At 37.6% G+C, this 20,038-nt stretch overlaps 1 protein-coding gene across 1 annotated transcript in view; it reads left to right on the forward strand.

The window, feature by feature from the left end:
• The window catches only part of GMDS (GDP-mannose 4,6-dehydratase), a 529,674-nt gene that overhangs the window by 121,432 nt on the left and 388,204 nt on the right, over positions 1-20,038 (forward strand). The window contains exons 3-4 of the mRNA XM_012651370.1: positions 6,746-6,833; positions 9,687-9,796. Coding sequence (XP_012506824.1) covers positions 6,746-6,833; positions 9,687-9,796 — 198 coding nt within the window. The remainder of the gene's footprint in view (positions 1-6,745; positions 6,834-9,686; positions 9,797-20,038) is intronic.

A 20,038-nucleotide genomic window follows, 5' to 3' on the forward strand; every position in this document is an offset into this window, starting at 1 on the left:
TGTGATAATATCAAAATAAAACAAATGTATTTATGAGAGTACACATGTACACATATGTCCATATGGATATGTTGCTGTAATAATTAAGAAAGGAACACATATCTACAAAATAGAGAGTTTTAGAGTAAATTATTAAGTAGCATAAAGAGTTGTTTTTAGGGAAAGCCTGGTATTTATTTAGGCTAGATTAACCTAATGCCTTAATAAATATTAAAAGAAAAGGTTTGGCAGAGAGATGTCTGTACAGTGTTGCAGATGTTTGGGAACAGCTGAGAGATGTTTGGTGGCTGGAGAGAAATTACTGGCGTGGTTGCGTATCAAGTGAACCAAGAAAAGAAGCTAGCTGAGCAGTAGTCACTGCCGTTGTGAAGAGCAAGGTGGCATGTCAGAAGTGATGCTCAAACTGCATGGGTGTTCAGATCTACTTCTAGGAGGTTGTGGGGGATGGCGAGAACTGGAAATGAGGTTGGTGGCAACAGGCAGTATTTGTATCTTGTCCAAAGGACAAGGGAGCATGGCCTTGTGCTCCATTAATGGGTAGATGAATGACAGGGCTAGTTGGATGTGTAGATATTAACCATTTTCAGGCAAATGATACTGTTAGTGTTACTGGAAAAGGCTAAGAAGAAGACATGCATGGAAAAGCAAACCTCCATTTAGGTGTCTCTTGTTAAGGAACTACCAGACTTCAGAAGACAGGTAGGATGAGAGATTTGGAAATAGATGTAATGAGAACCTGGGGCTGTGTGGTGAGCTGCACATGTTTTCTGGATATTTGAAATTGTAAGAGTAGATCTGATTCTGATACAAAAAGACAATATGGCACTTGATTAAATCAAAAAGCTTCTGCAAAGCAAAGGAAATAATCAACAGAGCAAACAGATGACCTAAAGAATGGGAGAAAATACTCACAAACTGCACATCCGATAAAGGGCTGATATCCATAATTTACAAAGAACTCAAATCAGCAAGAACAGAACAAACAAAAACCCCATTAAAAAGTGGGCAAAAGACATGAACAGAAGTTTTTCAAAAGAAGATAGAAAAATGGCCAATAAACTTACGAAAAAATGCTCAATATCACTAATCATCAGGGAAATACAAGTTAAAATCACAATGAGATATTACCTTATCCCTGTCAGAATGGCTATTATTGAAAAGTCAAAAAACAGTAGATGCTGGTGTGGATGCAGAGAGAAAGGAACACTTATGTACTGTTGTTGGGACTGCAAATTAGTACAACCTGTAAGGAAAACAGAATGGAGATTCCTCAAAGAAATAAATATGGACTTAACCATTTGACCCAGCAATCTCAGTACTAGTATCACCCCAAAGGAAAAGAAATCATATTATCAAAAAGATACCTGCACTCGAATGTTTATTGAAGCACAATTCACAATTGCAAAGATGTGAAATCGACCTAAGTGCCCATCAATACATGAGTGGATTAATAAAATGTGGTGTATGTATACCATGGAGTACTACTCAGCCATAAAAAGAGATGAATTAATGTCTTTTGCAGCAGTTTGGATGGAACTGGAGAAGTATCTCAGGAATGGAAAAACAAACACCATATGTACTCTCTAATAATTTGGAAATAATTGATAGGCACAGATGGGCACAGAGAAGTAAGTCATTGAAAATCAAGAAGTGGGCAGGGAGAAAAAGGGGAAAGATAGAAACCTATCTGACAGATACAGTGAACACTATTCAGGTGATGGGCACACTTGAGACTGGGAGTAAAAGAACGAGGTTGGTAGAGTGCATGCAGTGAGCTGAGAGAGGTACATACCTGTTCACGCCTGAACTCAGGGAGTCAATGTCAGAAGTTTTGGCTGAGTACAGACTTCTACCTCAGCAGGTTCTCAACCTTTAATGTGCATCAGAATCTTCCAGAGGCCCCGTTAAGACACAGAAGGCTGATTCAGAGGTCTGGGAATTGTCCTTTTTAATGTCCCCAGGTGTGGCTGATACAGCTTGCCAGATAGAGAACCACTGCGACTGGAAGTCTAAATGGGGTCAGGTGACAGATTTAATCATATGGTGAAGGTGGACAAGGTACCTTAAGGAATTTTAAATTTTAAATTTGTGGGGCCTTGCTTCTCCGAGCTATCGTGTTGTTTTGAATCTAGTCTTTGTACAAGGCATACCAGAAAGGTCAGGGACAACTGAAAACAACATACTTTGGGGTGGAAAAGTGCAAGCCTGGAACAAATAAACACTGTGAAGAAGAGGCTTGCTGCTGAGTCTGAGTTGTTCTTCCTAGAAGAGAAAGAGCAAACTTTGATTGGCTAGCAGTGGCCAGGTTAGCCTTTTGTCGAGGCTGGGGAAGCATTGACTATTAATACATGGAGAGTGGAGCCAGGTTGGGGGGTGATGATGAGGGGATGGCGTGGGCAAAAACAGACCCTGTGTGCAGAATTAGTGTCACACAGTGAGACAGTGCTTTACATTTTCTTTAGTCAAAAAAGTGAAATAAAAGTACAAAAAGCTTAGCTAACCTTAAAGCAAAAGTATTTTTGGATGACTTGAAAAGGAATAGCAGATACGACTATACTCATTAGTTATGGTTAATTCCCTTGTAATGACCTCACATGCTTTTAGATTCCTGAAGCCGTGGGGCCTGGCCATCAAATGTGACTACTGAATCCACATATCTGATCATGCTCTGACTGAACCATTTGAAGTGGGAAAGTAAAGGATTGCTTTATCCCTGGTCCAGTTCTCATTGAGAGAGACTCAATTTAAAGGTTTAAAATGGCAGTTTTTAATATTGCTTTTTTCTTGAATTTTGCTCAGAATTAAACATTTAGTAGAGTATAACAAGAATGGATCTAACACTCGTTCATTCTTAATTGAGTACCTAGAAATGTCATCTCATGAGGAGGAAAACCAAGAATATTTGGGTTTTATGGAAAGTCACCCTTTAAATACTTTGTATACTTAATTCTACACATTGCTGAAGTGCAAAGGATCATTCTCCTTTACACCCTGTTGACCAGCGTAGACAGGTGGGTGGACAAGGTGGTCCAGCTCGCTGTGGCAAGGGAGCCCTTAACTTGGGTGCCGGGCAGCTGTGTCTTAATCCTCCTCTGCCACTTCCTGGCTTTGCGACCTTGGACAAGTCACGTGACCCCTCTAAGAATTAATTTCTTGGTCTGTAAATGGGGACGATAAGCACACCTATGCCCTGAGGTGGTTGTGAAGATTAGATAAGACAATACATGGGAAACAGCCCAGTGGAACTCTGTGGAATTCATGAGACTTACTGATCAAGAGTGGCAGAGTGACACAGTGTCCGATGTGGACAAGCTCGTGGACACAGGTCTTGCAGAAGGCTGCTTGATCCAATTCATCAATTAGCATGACTGAATAGCAGGCGTGGCCTGTTGCTGAGGATGCTAGAGCTAAGCATGTTCCTTCCCCTCATGCGGGGAAAAAGGAAAATGGACAGAAGTGAAGCTTTTTATGAAAGCACATTTTATTAATAGTTTTAAGTGCCTTCTCAGTGCCTTTGTTAGCATATAAGCCAACAGCATACTTTTGTACCCATTTTGCATTGAGTACACAGGAAAACCAGGGAAATAAAAGACAAAATTGAACCTTTTAAAAGACAAAATCTGGGAATATATGAAAAATCTATATTAAATAACTTGGTAAAACTTACAGCACAGCATATCAGACTTTAAAATAAAAAAATAGGTAAATTGTGGGTTTTCCTTCCAGGAAAGGAACTATATATAACCACCAGCTCTGATGCGAATTGTCAGAATAGAAAAGAAATGTGATGTAAGGATTGTCCGATTGTTATCTCTGGGAAATTATTTGTTGCAACATGGAGTTCCTACACTTTTTCTTGATCTGTGAGAATCTTCGAAATATTTTTTTTTTTCCTTATCCCAGAAGCCTTGATGCTTTGATTTGAAAAAAAGACAAAGCTTTTTATGGATTTCATTTTGAAACAATAATTCAGTGGAGTGTTACCAGAGTCGACCAAATCTGTCCTTTAATGCTACCACTTACTAGCTGTTTGATCTCAAGCAGTGTCCTCATCTGTAGAATGGAAATTGTAAGGTAATAGTAATAGTAAGGTTGTTGTGACATGAAGTGATTTAACATGTACAAAGAATGGTGTCTCGTATGTGGTCGCTGATATGTTAATGTTAGCAATTAATATTATCTAGATAATCTATACTTTTCAAAAGGAGAGTAGCATCAACCATCTCGTGGAGGCATCCTTGCCTTCAGGAGAAATCTAGACACTAAAGAATTTTAAATCCAGTGGTAATAATTTTCCATTTTCTTGATCACAGTAAATAATAAATCATTTCTGTTATATTGCCTAATCTGACTCTAGGTTTTGAAATCAAACCATCTTTGTTTTGACATTAAGAAAACTTGAAATTTTCCTTTTCTTCACCTAAGTTAAATGGAACATGAAATTTATCAAAAACTCCCTTCGTTTATTAAGACCTCAGTTTTTCAGAATTACATTTGGTTTTCAACTACTATATTTAATAATAATTTTGATTAAGTTCATATAAAGTCAGATTCAACTCACTTATCTTTTCTGTTTGGTTTCCTAACCCTTCATCTCTTTTTCTCCCAAATCCTTATAAAAACAAACAAAGGAGCCCTACCTACCTCCGTTCTGTAAAGAGAAAGCTGCTAATCTCAAATTCTTAACTAGATTATGCAGTTTGCACACATGTTGGCTTGTTTTAAAGTTTGTATTTCACCTGTCTCAAAAGCAGACAGACTCAGCTTTCATTAGGTCTTAGAATAATACCTGCTGTCATGGATTAAGCATTTGGCAGATCTTTCTTTCCCTGTATACACATACCAAAAGTTGGGAATTAAAATACTTTTTTTTAATTAAAAAAAAGCAGCTAAGTACTTAATGCTTTTGATTTTAAGTGTGACAGTAAAGTCCTATTATACCAATTGATTGGTTGTAACTTTGGTTGTTTGCTTTTCACACTGAATCAAGATCATTTAATATTTTTATCAAAGCCTTTTATGTTTATATGTAATATATATGTATATGGTACTTCTCTATGTTTTGGGTTGTTGCAATATTATGTGACTTCCCCAGAATTCAGCAATCAAGAGAAGATAGCTTAAATAATATTATTCTTTTCATTGTCAAAAGTTAAATTATCTGTTTTTAGAGTATAGAAATTCTTTTTTATTCAATGAAACAAAGTATTTACGTGTAAGAAATCTGTATTTTAGAAATAACTTTGGTAGTAAACACCAATTTTGCTATATGTAAGTAGATATGATGAAATTGCTTTTTTATTAAAGAAAATTAAGTTTGTAGAGCAGTTCAACTTTACAATTAAGTAACAACTTGAAAAATTGAAGCTTAGTAAGTACAACAAACTCTAAGCTTAATATTAGTGTTGTTTTCTCCGCTTCTAAATTAAGAAATGGATATGTATAGCCAAATCTCAATTTAACATTTCCTAGATTTTATTTAATGTTTGCCTCCTAAAATGTCAACCAAGTTTGCATGTTCCCTTCTTAAAATATTTTCATGTTTACCAACTTTTCTTGGGTTTCGTTCTTTTGGAAAAGTGTCTGTGAGTGTTTCTCTCGCTGGCTAAAGCAACTAACCAACAGAATTACTAATTGTGGGTACGTTGGCTCCTTTGCAGAAGTCAGTTTCTCATGTATGCCATATAAAATGACGACGCCATTTTCTTCTATTTGAAAGAACATCCTATGTGCTTATAATTTCCTCCTTGCATTCGGAATATTTGAGTCATGCCAAGGATTAATTTTGGTTTGAAATAGACAGAAAATGATTGAGTTAAAATATAGAAGTGTATTCAGCTGCAAATGTACCTATCCAGCATTAGAAGGAACACTTCTAAAATAGGTCAAGGATTAAAACTGCCACCAGTAGAACTGGAACTTGGACAGCTGGTGACATAAGCTGGTGTTAGCATTGGCAGCACAAAGGGAGTAATCTTGACACAAGAAGGAAGTGTGACTAGATCTGGAACAATTTCTTTTATGTATCTGACACAAATAATCTTTTCTTCAGTATCAGACAGGTATGCATTCCTTTCCCAACAACTTTTTTCCCTCATACTTATACCATGGTTAAGTGAAGATAAAAATTATTTTAAAAATCCTCTCTTCATTTGAGTTTTCTTTATGTCTTAAATTCAGTAATACATAAATCTCGTCTCTAGCTCATACTATTGAGCTTTCTGACTTTTCCACACAGCTGCATAATAGAAACTGCTCTCTGACAATATCTATGGCTCCAGAAATATATAGAATAGATAAAAAGTGCTATACCTCTGAGGATACCGGTAAGATGTGATGACCTCATGCTCTGTGTCAAACAGGCCACAAGCTGTTTTACTGATACAGCCTCACATAATCTGTCTTCAGTTTCAAATGGAAGAGATATTTTTGTCAGCAGTTAGGCTGTTGGTGTGTGTGTTCAGAAAAGGAGATATTTGAGTATCTACAACTAAGTCACATAATTATCTAATTACTTTGTTGAGATTGGCGGTAAAAACACTGGAGAAAGACGGAGGTTAGGTGTCGGTAGCTGGTGAGCAGCGGTTGGGGAAAAAGTAAGCAGTGGAACTATTTCTAATAATTTAAATAATATTTATACTTTTTTCCTAAAGCTAAACATTAGCTAAAGAACTTCTAAGTTACTTACTAATCCTCATTGCACCTTTATTATTTACTTTTATCTTTCCATACTGTAAAAACGCAGGTCCATGGAATTGTACGCCGATCCAGTTCATTCAATACAGGTCGAATTGAACATCTGTATAAGAATCCCCAGGCTCATATTGAAGGAAGTAAGTCATTTTCTTTTTGTAAAATCTTTTTCTAGAACTTCCTATCTTCAGATAAGATGTTTTCAAATGTCATTTTCCCTAAAGCCCATCAAGTCACAATTATTTACCCATGAATTAGTGCATTGAATACAATATGCATGCTTTGCACCCTTCCTTGCTTGCTGTCCTAGGCTGTAGTGTCATCTTGGTTTGGCTTCTAGAAAGATATTGGGTAAGTGCCTTGGAGAGACCAAGGGAGGAAGAGCCTTTGATCACCCCACTGCAGGTATCCTGTCCCCTGAAGTAGAAGCAGTTCCATATTGACAGAGCGTCTCTTAGCTTTTTATGTTCTGTCTGATTTAATCAAGTTAAACAATCTTTGTACATTTAATTAAACAATCTTCGTACATTTTAAAAATAATTTGTGAAGAGAAGTCTAAAAAAGATGGCAATCAAAATTATATTTAAATTACTTTACTGCTCATTATCAGTATTTGCAGTTGTTTTGTTAATTTTGTTAATAAATTTGCCTGTGTGTGCTGTACAGTTTACGTAGCACAATCAGAGTGTCTTCTCATTGGATCTTTACAGGAACTCCTGAGGCCTCTAGGGAGACAATTTTATAGATGAGGAAATGGAGCCAGAGAGAGGTTGTGACTTTATCGAGGTCACCCACCATGAAGAAGGCAGAGCTGGGATGAGGACACAGAGCTTTTAACTCCAAGTTGAGCTTGCATTATGTGACCAGTTTTTCTAGCCAGCAAAGATGATACAGTCAGCTTGTAAACCTTTTGTATTTACCTCTGAGCCCCTGAGTATTTTAATTAATTAATTAATTAATTAATTTTTTATTTCAAAATATGGGAGTACAAATGTTTTTGGTTAGATGTATCAATTTTGTTATGCTTGAGTCAGGGGTTATAAATGTGCCCATCACCCAGATAGTGTTCATTTATACCCGTTAGGTAGGTTTTTGCCCCTCCCCTTCTCCCCCCTCTCCCCTGCTTGATTTCTGCTGAGTTTTACTTCCTTCTGTGCACATGTGTGCTCATTGATTAGTTCCAGTTTAATAGCGAGTGCATATGGTGTTTGTTTTTCCATTGTTTATATACTTCTTCATGTAGGATAATGGTCTTCAGTTCCACCCAAATTATTGCAAAAGACCTTATTTCATCCTTCCTCATGGCTGCATAGTATTCCATAGTATACCTATACTACATTTTGTTAATCCAGTCATGAATTGATGGGCACTTGGGTTGATTCCACATCTTTACAATTGTGAATTGTGCAGCAATAAACATTTGGGTACAGGTGTCTTTTTGATAAAATGACTTCTTTTCCTTTGCATAAATACCCAGTAGTTGGCTTGCTGGATCAAATGGTAGGTCTACTTCTGTTTCTTTGCGGAATCTCCATACTGTTTTCCATAGAGGTTGTACTAATTTGCAGTCGCACCAACAATGTATGTGTTCCTTTCTCTTTGCATCCACACCAGCATCTATTGTTTTTGGACTTTTTCATAAAAGCCATTCTAACTGGCATAAGGTGATATCTCACTGTGGCTTTAATTTGCATTTCCCTGATGATTAGTGATGTTGAGCAATTTTTCATGTTTGTTGGCCATTTGTCTATCTTCTTTTGAAAAGCTTTTGTTCATGTCTTTTGCCTGCTTTTTGTTGGGGTCGTTTGATGTTTTCCTTCCAATTTGTTCGAGTTCTTTGTAGATTTTGGTTATTAGCCCTTTATTAGATGTATAGCTTGTGAGTATTTTCTCCCATTCTTTAGGCTGTCTTTTTGCTTTGTTGATTATTTCCCTAGCTGTATAGAAGCTTTTTAATTTAATCAAGTCCCATTTATTTATTGTTATTAGTGCTGTGATTGCCATTGGGTTCTTCTTCATAAATTCTTTGCCTAAACTGATATCTTGAAGAGTTTTTTTCCAGCATTTTCTTCTAGAGTTCTTATGGTTTCATGCCTTACGTTTAAGTCTTTTATCCATCTCAAATTAATTTTCGTGAGTGGTGAGAGATATGGATCACTCCTGAATGTTTGAAAATTTGGGTTACTTGTAAAGGTGGTGATACTATCAGGAAGATAATCTAGTTGTCCAAAGAAAAGGCTTTCCATCTTAATATTCAAGTTATTAAGTGCATCATCCCTGAAAATTATTATTTTTTTGTTCGTGCAGAGTGTAGAACGGTACTGCCATTGGATCTAGATATATAGATCAGTATTTTGTAAAAATAATGGAACTATCAAGTTTGCAAATCACCCATTCACATGTATCAAATTCTTACACTAATGAAGTCATTGTAAGGATGTGCTTAGATTTAGGAAGTGGAATAGGCTAGTTGTCCTTTAATCAATTACAATACTGCATCAGGCCTTTCATGGGTGGTTTAAGGTTTGATGTTTATATGGTACTTAAAAATTGCTAGATAAAAGTATCTGAAGAAATACAGAGCTATCTTCATCATCACCAGAATGTTATAGATTTCTTTAGGAGACACACACATTTTTGTAAGGTTTTCTTTGTCTGAATCTCATTCTTATATAACATATCTTATAACCATCTGGAGCTCTAAGATTTAAATGTGTAACATCTGTGATGATATTATGCTTTGTAAAAAGTTCATCTGAGTTTACCCCCACAAATCCTTTACAGATATAGGCAACATATATAAATATCTTCCTACTATTAGGTTATTTAAAGATGACAGTTATACGCTTCCACTCTAGAACCATCAAATATAACATTTCTATATTGACCCCGGTTTTTCACACTTTCAAAATATGCATTTCAATTTCAGTATTTTAAAGAACTGAGCTTTTGTTGTTTTCTTCTGTCTAATGGTATGTTTTTGAATCCTAAAGACATGAAATTGCACTATGGTGATCTCACGGACAGTACCTGCCTTGTGAAGATCATTAATGAAGTAAAGCCTACAGAGATCTACAACCTGGGAGCCCAGAGCCACGTCAAAGTAAGCCATTTTCGTGATCATGATTTCTCTGGCTGTGTTCCTACAGCGTTCTGTGTTTTACTTATGTCTGTTGCTTCTCAGTATGTTAATATAACCACTGCTCCTAGTCTCCAAGTTTAATCATCAATATTTGTTTGAGTATTAATCCTAATGGAAATACTAGATTTTTTAAAAAGTGTATTCTCTGTTATTGAACAATATAATAAAATCTTACCACTAACATTGAAATAGAAGTATTTTAAATTTTGGGTTGTTCCCCATAGTCACGAGCCCCTCTTGGATGTGTTTTCTGCCATTTCAAATCATATTGTGAATGAAATGTTTTGTTAAAATATTGGAAGATGCAACTCAGTAAAACCTCTGTTTTAATATTAATTCTCGGTAGTGGCTACATTACTGGCTGAATATTTTTTGAGTCCTAATAATATGTTAAAATTAGCTGAGTTAACTTTTTATTGTGAGTTGTAAAAATCATTGTAAGAAAAGTTCTTTTTAGCTTCTTTCCTCCTCAGTGCGATACAGTGAATGTTGATTGTGTGTGTGTGTGTGTGTGTGTGTGTATTTATATTTTATTCAGATTCTCTGGTAGTCTGCCCACCTCCCTTTAGTTTTTCTTTCTGCAATGGATCACAGTGACCTTAGAGGTCCATCCCCAGGGTTCCAGTGATCTGCTTAACTCAAGTTTTTGTTTCTGTGTCCTCCTGTTACTTGAGGAATGAAATCTGAAGCTGTGGATGATAAGACTTCTATTTAGATTCTTAGTCAAGATGGTTAGTGGAGCTTAGAATTAAAAGCAAATAACTGTAAGTTTAAAAAGCACCCCCCCAAAAAAAAACTCAGAAAATGTATGAGTAGTTTTTGCTGTTTAATGAACAACTATAGGAGTCTTATTTCAGAAAGTATTTTAGGTGATTTGCTATTTATCCATATCCCCAACTTTGTACAGAATGGAAGCTGTGTGCCTGTTTTATATATTAATACCTTTGCTAATTTAAGGAAGAAATCATGAACTAGAACAAATGAAACCAAGTGGAGAACAGAGTGAGAGAAACATAATAATAAGCCCCAGTTTTAGAATTGATAGCAAATTTAAAAATTGAGTGTCAATCCTCATAATATAAGGATGACCATATATTGGTCAATGATGATACCTTATATCTGCCTGTGCTGTCTAGGAAAAAACACTTTTTTCTTTCTTAATCTATCATGATTCTGTTTTGTATCTAGGCTTGAAATTTGGTCTGTGAAAGGTAGCAAGGTCTTTAGGTTAGAACAAAGCTGTTTTTCTATATGATTCCCAATGTGTTTTCCCATTTTGAAGGGTCTCTTTGCATACTTTACTTAAGAGATTATATCTCCTCTTTTTAATAGGGAAGCAGTGACTCTACCATTCCAGAAATGAAGACTTTATTTTTCCTAATTGAGGCAGTCAGTCTGTCTTCCACATTATAATTCATCTGGCTGCTTCTTAACCTTCCTGACCAGCCGTGAGAGTATCTTCCAGACAAAACAAAATGTTTTGGAACAATCGCTCTGTTATTCAATTTCCTTTAGATTAAGAAGTTTCCTTTGTGATTATAGATAGTTTATCACCTCCAGAAGCTACAGACTGGCATGGTGGGAAGATGCAGGAAATTTTATAAAGGTTTATTTATAGAAGGCCTGCCCCCTGTCATTTTAACATTGAAGGAGTTGGTCATTTCTTTTTTCCAAAACGTATTTGTAGTTTAAAAAATATGTTGTATTTTTCTTAGTTGCCGTGTACATGATAGTGTTTGGTTGTCATTTTGGAGCAGTTGTACTGTAAGTAATAGAAAGTATAAGAGATTGAGTTGATTCCTTCTAAGTTGCTGTGTACGTGAAGTTTATCTGTTTTTATTGTATTTTGGCTGCTGCTTCTAAAGGTCAGTTAATTGGCAGGAATGGTGTGCCATTAATTAACAATTTTGTTTGGGAAAGTCGTTTAATCCTTCAACAGATATTTCTTTAGTACATACCTCGGACAAGGTGTCACGCATGGTACGGTGGAGGACAAGAAGATGTATCAAATCCATTTCTGCTGGGGGTGGGGGTTCAATTTTGTAGGGGTGATTTACGCAAATGTCGTTGAGTCTTTAGAGGAGGGTGAGAGAGAACGTCCACTGAGGGGATTATGTATGTTGCAGGGAGTTGACACTAACCCTGATCTTGAAGCATAAAGAGGGCATTTGCAGATATAAGGGGAAGCTGATAGTTGAAATGGAGGTAATAATAGAAAGTAACGACTTAGAAGTAAGAAAACTTGGGACATGCTGGCAGCATGAAAAGCATTCTGTATTAGCTGTGCAGAAAGAATATGAGGAGAAATGTGAGATGAAGCTGGTAGGAAGTTGGGCTGCATCTGGGCAGCTCTCCATATTTTGAACAGGGAAGACATGTATTCGGTGATGACTTTTAGAGGTAAGAGTCTAGAGGCAGGGCTTGAGAACAGATGGGAAGTTGTTAGATGAGGATGGTGGCACTAGAAATGGGGAGGAGGAGGCCAAAAGAGGATGCCTTCTGGGGCTGACTCCTCTGCACGTTAGATGTGGTCCCCAGGGAAGAGGGAATACTGAGGTTCCAGGGCCCAGGGGACCAGACAGTCGACGGACCCAATACTAGAAACAGGCAGTTGAGGAGCAACTGTTGGAGTTGGGGGCGGGGGCGGAAATGAGAAGCTCCCTTTTGGAGACGTTTTACTGGCAGTACTTGAAGGATATTCAGGTGAAGCAGGACCCGAGGTAGCTTAAAATATGTTGTGAGGTTTGAGAGAATGCAGGGCAGAGGTGTGAATTTAGCTCTTGGAGTCCTTAAGATGCCAAGGAGCATCTGGAGAAAGGGGGGCAAAAGACTGAAGATTGAATCTTGGGGACATGCCTAACAGTGAGAGGGTAGGAGGAGAGGAGATCGAGAGCAGAGCGTAGAATTGTGTCATGGAAGTCAAGAAATCAGTCATTTCAAGCAGGAGGGGATGAGGCTAGGGAATGAGGACCAGGAAAAGGTCACTGGCCTGGGCAGTTAGGCTAGAGATGATTTGTGACTAAAAAAAAGAGGACTTAGTGATGTGACAGAGTTAGCCAGAGTGCAGCGGGTTAAGGAGTTTAGAGGTTACAGAGGAAATGCAGACTGAGTGGATTCTTTTCTGGAAATTACCTGGTAGAAGGACGAGAGAGAATATGATAGGTAACAGCTTGCTGGGCCCCTCCTCGGAATCTCTGAGTCCTTTCGTCTAGGGTGGGCTCTGAGAACATGCATTTCTGGGATGTGTCCAGATGATGCTGACCCTTGTCTGGGGACCACACCTTGAAAACCCTTGCTCTAGCGTTTCAAGTTCCTTGGTTTACACATATAGAAAGTGTGCCTTAAATGCGTTCTTCTCAGACCTCCTTTAATGTATCAACTTTTGAGTTTCATGTTAAAACAGTCCTGTTACTTGCCAGGTAAGCCCAAAACTACATCTGCAGTCTGAAGTGGCAAAAATGGAAAGAGTCTGAAGAGAATCTGATATATGTTTATGCGAATGTACTTCACATTCAGAAATCTCTTTTTCCATCTGTGTGTAGTCTGTGAGAATAAATACTTCTTTGATACTTCTGAGTTTTAGAGAAACAGCAGGAGGACAAGCCCCTGTTAGAATGTCCTTTAAAATCCCTTCTTCCATACCACTGTTTATGCTGTGGTCTAAGACCAGTTGGTGCTTAGTTATGGCAGAGCGGGTGTGGGTGGGGAAGGGGCTGGGATGAGGGTACCTCATGGTAGCAGGCGGCTCACTTCCAGGTTGCTTAGGGCACACTGTTCTGCTCCTTGACTGCTCCAGCGCTCTGCACATTGGGTTTCAGCTGTCTGCCATTTTCCTAGTAGCTTGTTAGGAGTTTTGCATGGAAAATACATATTTTCTTCCTCATGATTAAAAATTTCTCTGTATTAATCAGCTTTATAGAATTTATTGTATTTAAAAATAATGGATTTTTTAAAAAGTTTTTTTATGACAGGGGCATACTTGCAGTAAGATTAATAAAAATAAATTTCTTATTATTTGGTTTGGTGTTCTTTTGAAAAAAGGTTCTAATATTAGCACAATTTGTATTTAATTCTGAATCCCTAGCTTCTAGACTGGGCATTGTTTATGTTGGCTTCCCTTTGTGCAGAAAAAAGTCTTCTATCACTCTCACTTCCAGTTAAGTTGATGTGGGCTATGGTATGCTAAAAGTAAGGAAAATAAAATAATAGGAAGTTGGTCTGGTTTCCTGTAGGAAACCAATGAAGATGAAATTGGTTCTTGGAATAAACCCACAGCAGTCTGGGAAATACTGACTGAAGACATTTTTCTGAATCATAAACAGAAAAATTATGACTCATGAAGTAGGTCATTGAAAGGCTGATTTGATCTCATGTGGGAGAGAGTGAGAGATGACTGAAATGTACTAGTTATTAAAAGCAGTTAAACCTAGCGTGATGACATCATCCAAATAGGAACAAATTATCCAACATGTAGTCCTACCCATTTTGATGGAGAAAATGTTTTAGGAAACTGTCTTTTCGTTGTTATTGTGTGGTTGGTTTGTTTTACTGTGTAAAATAATAGTGTTTCTTATCTGCTTATCATTTATTACTGTCAGATTTTGGATTTGTCCACCATTTCTTGCAGCTTGTTTGATGATCTTAAAGTCATTTTTGAAGTCATAGTGTTGGCTGAGATCTTTCTATAGTAAACCTGGTCCAGTAATTCTTCTTTTGTTTCATAATGACATGTTGGAATTGCCTTGATTTTTTTTCAAAGAAATGAAAATTATTCAATCATGGAATGTTAGAGCTGAAAGGAACTTTAGAAGTAATGTGGTATGGTTTTCTCTTTTAGAAATGAAGTTGCCTACTCAAAATCATACATCTATCTGGTTACTGGCCAGTCCAGGACTGACACTCAGATCTTCATATTCTGTAATTTATTTTAAAGACCATCCAAAAAAAAAAAAAAGATTATCCCTGCTAAATTCTGATGTAAAATAGTCCTCTTCCCCCAGGTATCCGAGTTTCTTCTTAAGCTCATTTTCCCCCTCCTTGTGTCTTTAGTGGATACAGAAAGTCACTTGGTCGTCTTTTTTTATTAATAGTTTTGAGAAGGATTTTTAACCCCCTCTCAGTGTTAAGGACCATTATTATGTCTTTCTTTAACTTTCTCTTATTTAAATTTAATAACTCCACACTTTCCATTCCCTTTTTAACCCTTTAATTATCTTTATTACTTTCCTTTTCAAGGCTCTGTAGGTTGTTGGTTTAATTTTGTTTCAGGACAGCTAGGAGGCCTGAGTGCTGGATGCTAAGCTGCTGCAGGACCCGGTGGGTGGGAGCTGCAACTTCCTCACACAGTCGTGCTGGACCATTAGCAGACTCTGCACATCAAAGCCCAAAGGGGCTGAGTCTAAACTGTCCTCTTTGAGTGACTTCAGGCTTAGGATGCCAGTCAAGAAGCAGAGTTGGTTGTGAGCCAAGGGGCTAGTGTAGTAGTGGCCTGGCGCCAACTTAGCATGGGGAGAGGTGAGACAGAAAAGCCAGTTCAGGGAATGGAGGTGGGAATAAAAACAGGCCTAGAATTAAACCTGTGGCCCTGGAAAAGGGCTCAAGCAATTTAATTACCCGAGTTAAAGAATTGTCATCTCTAGTGGCTTTTTCCTGGTGTGTCTGATAGTCAAAATTTGTAACTTTATCGTTCCCCTCCATATTCGTCCCCAGGAAGCCTGAGTCTCTTGGGGCTGCTCCAATTGTGGGAGGGGGTGAGTGACTGAACGCACTGGGAGAAATGCATTATGTAGGGAAGGGTGGGTGCCTATGGCTGAACATCTGGTTGGTGCCTGACTAACCCAATTACAGAACAAAACAAAATCACAACAGTGTGGCTCTTTACCATGTAATTATAGCAAGGGTAGGGGGTGGCCTATTAAAAACCCAGAGCAAACAGCAGAGAGGGACTGTTCTTCTGTGTTCTTGCTCATTCATTTATTTATTTTGGACCCTGGGGAGCCTGACAGGGAGGTGTGAGTAGAGCAGGAAAATGAAGAGTCGGCTGCGAACATAGCTGTTGCTATTCAAAGGAAAGGGAGCCGTCAGAACATCCTTAAACGTGGGTGAGGGCCTGGCTCCATGGCCCACACAATTGCATATTAGAGTTTGTTAGGTCAGTGTGTGTGCGTACAGCCACTGCCTGTCTACTGTGTTTGCTGGCTTTTGTCAGGCCCGGTGCCTGCAGGATGCAGTTGGGAGATGTGACTTCTCTTGGAATAGGTGACTATTCCATGGGGCAGAAAGGAGGAATTTTCATGAGAAACCGTCGTACAGCAAGGGTTCTCAAATCAGGGGTGCACATCAGAATTCCCAGGACACATTCTAAAACTTCATGTCCAGGTGCAGCCCAGACCCTGGGCTTGTAGTTTTCCTGGCTTCCAGTCCTGGTCACATCACATGCTAGCTGCGCAGCTTTGGCAGGGTGCTCAGCCTTTTGCCTCCACTTTCCTGCCAGTACAGTGAGCATCTCCCTTAGGTTGTGTTTCCTTAGGACACGATTCTACCTGTGGGCCTGTGCACTTGTGCTCGACTGTAACTCTCCCTCGATGTCCACCTGCCTCATCCCCTTACCCAAATTTTACTCAAATGCCAGCTTTTCAGCAAGGCTGTCCTGACCATCCTATTTGCAATAGCAACTCTCCTGGGAATGGAGTCGGCCAGCAGTGAAGGCAATAGGGGAAGGGGAAGAAAATTCGGATTGGCTACTCTGCATCCCCCCACCCCAATCCCCACGTGGTGTCTGCTCACACCGAGGCTAACTGGAGGCACATTATCCAGAGAAATGGACGGGCCAAGGTTGACATGGTCGACGTGCCAGTCATTGCTGCTTCTGCCTGGGATGGAGGCCTGCTGTTTGCATTAGCTGCCGTTTGAAATGATGCACAAGAATGTTTTCCTTGTTCTGTTCTAAAGGGGAAAATGATGTTTTGGACCCTTCTCTTTTTATTACGTGAGCCACAGAATTCTGAGGTGGCAGAGATCTTGGCAATGAGCCAGCACAAGTCAGTATTTCACAAGTGCCTGCCTGGGACTTCCAGCTGACGAGCAGCCAAGCTCTGTGTAGTCTCGAACCCTGATCTGTCGCCACTCAGTTTTCTTGTCTCGCTATTAAGCTGAGAAGGCCAAGGAGGTCTTTGACCTATGTTGGGCAGATACCACAGGACTCTGACATTTGAAGTTTTACCTCTCTCGTCATTCCTGCCTCTTACTACAGTGAAACAAAGTTTTGGGGCAATAGGTTTGAGTTAAAAACGTTGTTTTTTCCTTGCTGGAGGGAAGTGATTCTAATTAATACCATGTGGGTAGTGCTTTCATAGCTAGGAAGATCTCCAGATACTACAATGCAAGGTGCAATGTCAGCATATCAGTGATACTAAAATAAAATTAATATGTAGGGAAAATAGAAATCCACAATACTATCTCATCAGGAATAATAACAGTCTTTTTGGTTAGGATAGTACAACTCAATTCAATATAAAAATTTAATGTTGAATACCTATACCATGGCGGTGTGTAAGTTTGATTCCCTAAAATCTATGGGAGGGTAATAATATTTGCTACTCATGGAATCAGAAGAATTTATTGCTTGATAATTAGAATGAGAAGCTTCTTCCTATTTGGATGATCATCATCATTTTTTTTTTAAAGACAGAGTCTTGTTCTGTCACCCAGGCTAGAGTTCAATGTCACCATCGTAGCTCATTGCAGCACCAAACTCCTGGCCTGAAGCGATCTTCCCATCTCAGCCTCCTGAGTAGCTGGGACTACAGGCACGCACGACCACACCTGGCTAATTTTTAAAGTTTTTTGTAGAGATGGGTCTTGCTGTGTTGCCCAGGCTGGCCTCAAGTGATCCTTCCGCCTTGGCTTCCCAAAGTGTTGAAGACAGGTGTGAGCCATTGTGCTGGCCATATTTGTATAATTATTTTTTTTAAAAGAAATTGCCAAGAATTATATAACTATAATATTAATCTATTTTCTAAGGTTTAAAAATAAATATTTCCGCTTTAATACTGCAAGTACATTTTGGTCCATGTATTAGTATACACAAATTATAACTCAATGTTGGGTCTCTGAAGATAATTTATTTTGCTTAGTAGATATCTAAATTGATATAGCCATATATAGTATATGAGTTTTAACATAATTGTTACTAATATATTGTCATGTGTAATTCTTAGATGTGTTCAGAGCAATATAAAATCACTCTACTCTGTTAGTATATTATGAATCTTGAAATAATAAAGATTCCTTATGAGCAGAATGCTTTTCTTGGTAAAGAGCAGTGAGTGCAACTTTCAGAACTTGAGTAGTAAGGTATGTTTGCGTTTAGACCTAATATCCATGCTTACTATAGTGCGTCTGTTTCTGGAAAACTTAGCTCCCTTACAGGTGAAGTGAGTAAGTGAATGGAACAACTGGATGCTTTTAGTCTTTGCAGGTAGACGGCATGGGTGGAACGAACCTCTGTGTTAAAGTAAAGGTGTGTTTTTGCTTGTGTTTGCTCTACAAGGCCCTGTTTCTTTCTGATCAATCCTGTTGTCTCCTTACCTGTGTGGGCACCGTCTCTGTAAAATTTAATACAGTTGGTAACCATTTTAGTTTGTTATAGGGCAAAATTGTAATATGAAACCTTTTTCATTTTATAATTTAATAAATGTTTATATGTACAATGCATAACCCCCACTAATATAAATATGGCCAGTCAGTTCCCATGGTTCTTAGGCAGAAGTTAAGCATTTTGCATCTTATATTCCTGAGGGCGGGTGGGAATGTACACTTTTGGTGAGTCTCTGTGTGTCATCTGGCTCAAATTTTTCTTAGAAGCCTGTTACAGATTTGAGCAATTGAGTTCAAATCTAAAACCACTTAAAAAGTTCTTTATGGTCCATTAAGAATTTATATGAGAGAGAACACTCTATGAAAGTTCTCCTCTGCTGTTCAAACAGATTGTTGTGTTTTATTAGATCTAGGTGGTATTGTAATTTTGATAACAGCTAATAATGTTTGGAATTTTGCTTATAATTAGTGGACCACACAAAGGTATGGTTGTTTGGTTTTGCACCCTTAATCTATTTATAATATGGCTTGTTTACTAAATAAAATCCAAAATAGTATTATTTTACTATTGCAACAATTTTTTTAATACATATTCGGCTAAAATTCAAATAGCTAAATGTATCTGTTTATCTTAATATCAATTTCTAGATGCATTTGTAAACACAAATGGTGAACTAATAGTAAGTTAGTAAATGTATTATGAGTGAATTTTTTGTTTTGCACTTTTAATGATGAATGGAAACTTTTTAGAATTACCAATTAGATTATCAGATTAGTTTGCATAAATTAAGATGTAGAATGTAAATAATACCTTGCTTAACACTGTAGTTAGATATATCTCTCCCCACTCCCCAAAGATGTGTGTAAACTTAGGAAATTAAACTTAGCTTCTCTTTTAAAAGGCCTAATAAAGCTTGGTATTAAATATGATTCCCACTTTATCCTTTTAGTATAAGCGTAGTTTATAAAATTTGCTTTGTTAAAGTTGGATCCTTGAAGTTGGTATAGTAACATAAGATGAAACTTTTTCTAGTTCAAAGAAATTTAATGCATATGATTTTTTTCTATTAATTTCTACTGTTAATCATTAATTGGCTATCTTACTAGTGCCAGCAAGAAATAACTTATAAGAAAATTGTTTTAATATATCAGATTTCCATTTTTTGAAAAATGTCTAATGTCAAAGATTAGTAGATACAATTTTTACTGTTTTTAAACATAGTCATATAATATATTCATAGTTTGGGAATGTTAATTGCAAAAATAATCCACAATGAATTTAGACCTTATTTACATGAAACTATGCCTAAAGTCTTGGTTTGACATATTAAAACTATGTTAAGTTCATCATTAGAATAACTTAGACTGAGAATTCCTTAGAAAATGTTATATTCTAGAATATTAATTAGCTCAACTTCTATGTGTGATTATAGCATTGATGATTAAAATGAAATGTTTACCAGAGATAAAGAAGATTGTGTTGCTAGCAATTATACAGCTGTTGTAAATGCCAGTTTGGTGGAGAGAAGCAGGCAGTTCGAGCTTCTCATTTTGTTTGGTATATCAGGGTAAACCGTTTTCCTGGTCTCTTTTCCACTCCCATCC

The sequence above is a fragment of the Propithecus coquereli genome, unplaced genomic scaffold, assembly GCF_000956105.1.
Source record: "Propithecus coquereli isolate 6110/MARCELLA unplaced genomic scaffold, Pcoq_1.0 Scaffold354, whole genome shotgun sequence".
In the NCBI taxonomy this organism is placed as follows: domain Eukaryota; kingdom Metazoa; phylum Chordata; class Mammalia; order Primates; family Indriidae; genus Propithecus; species Propithecus coquereli.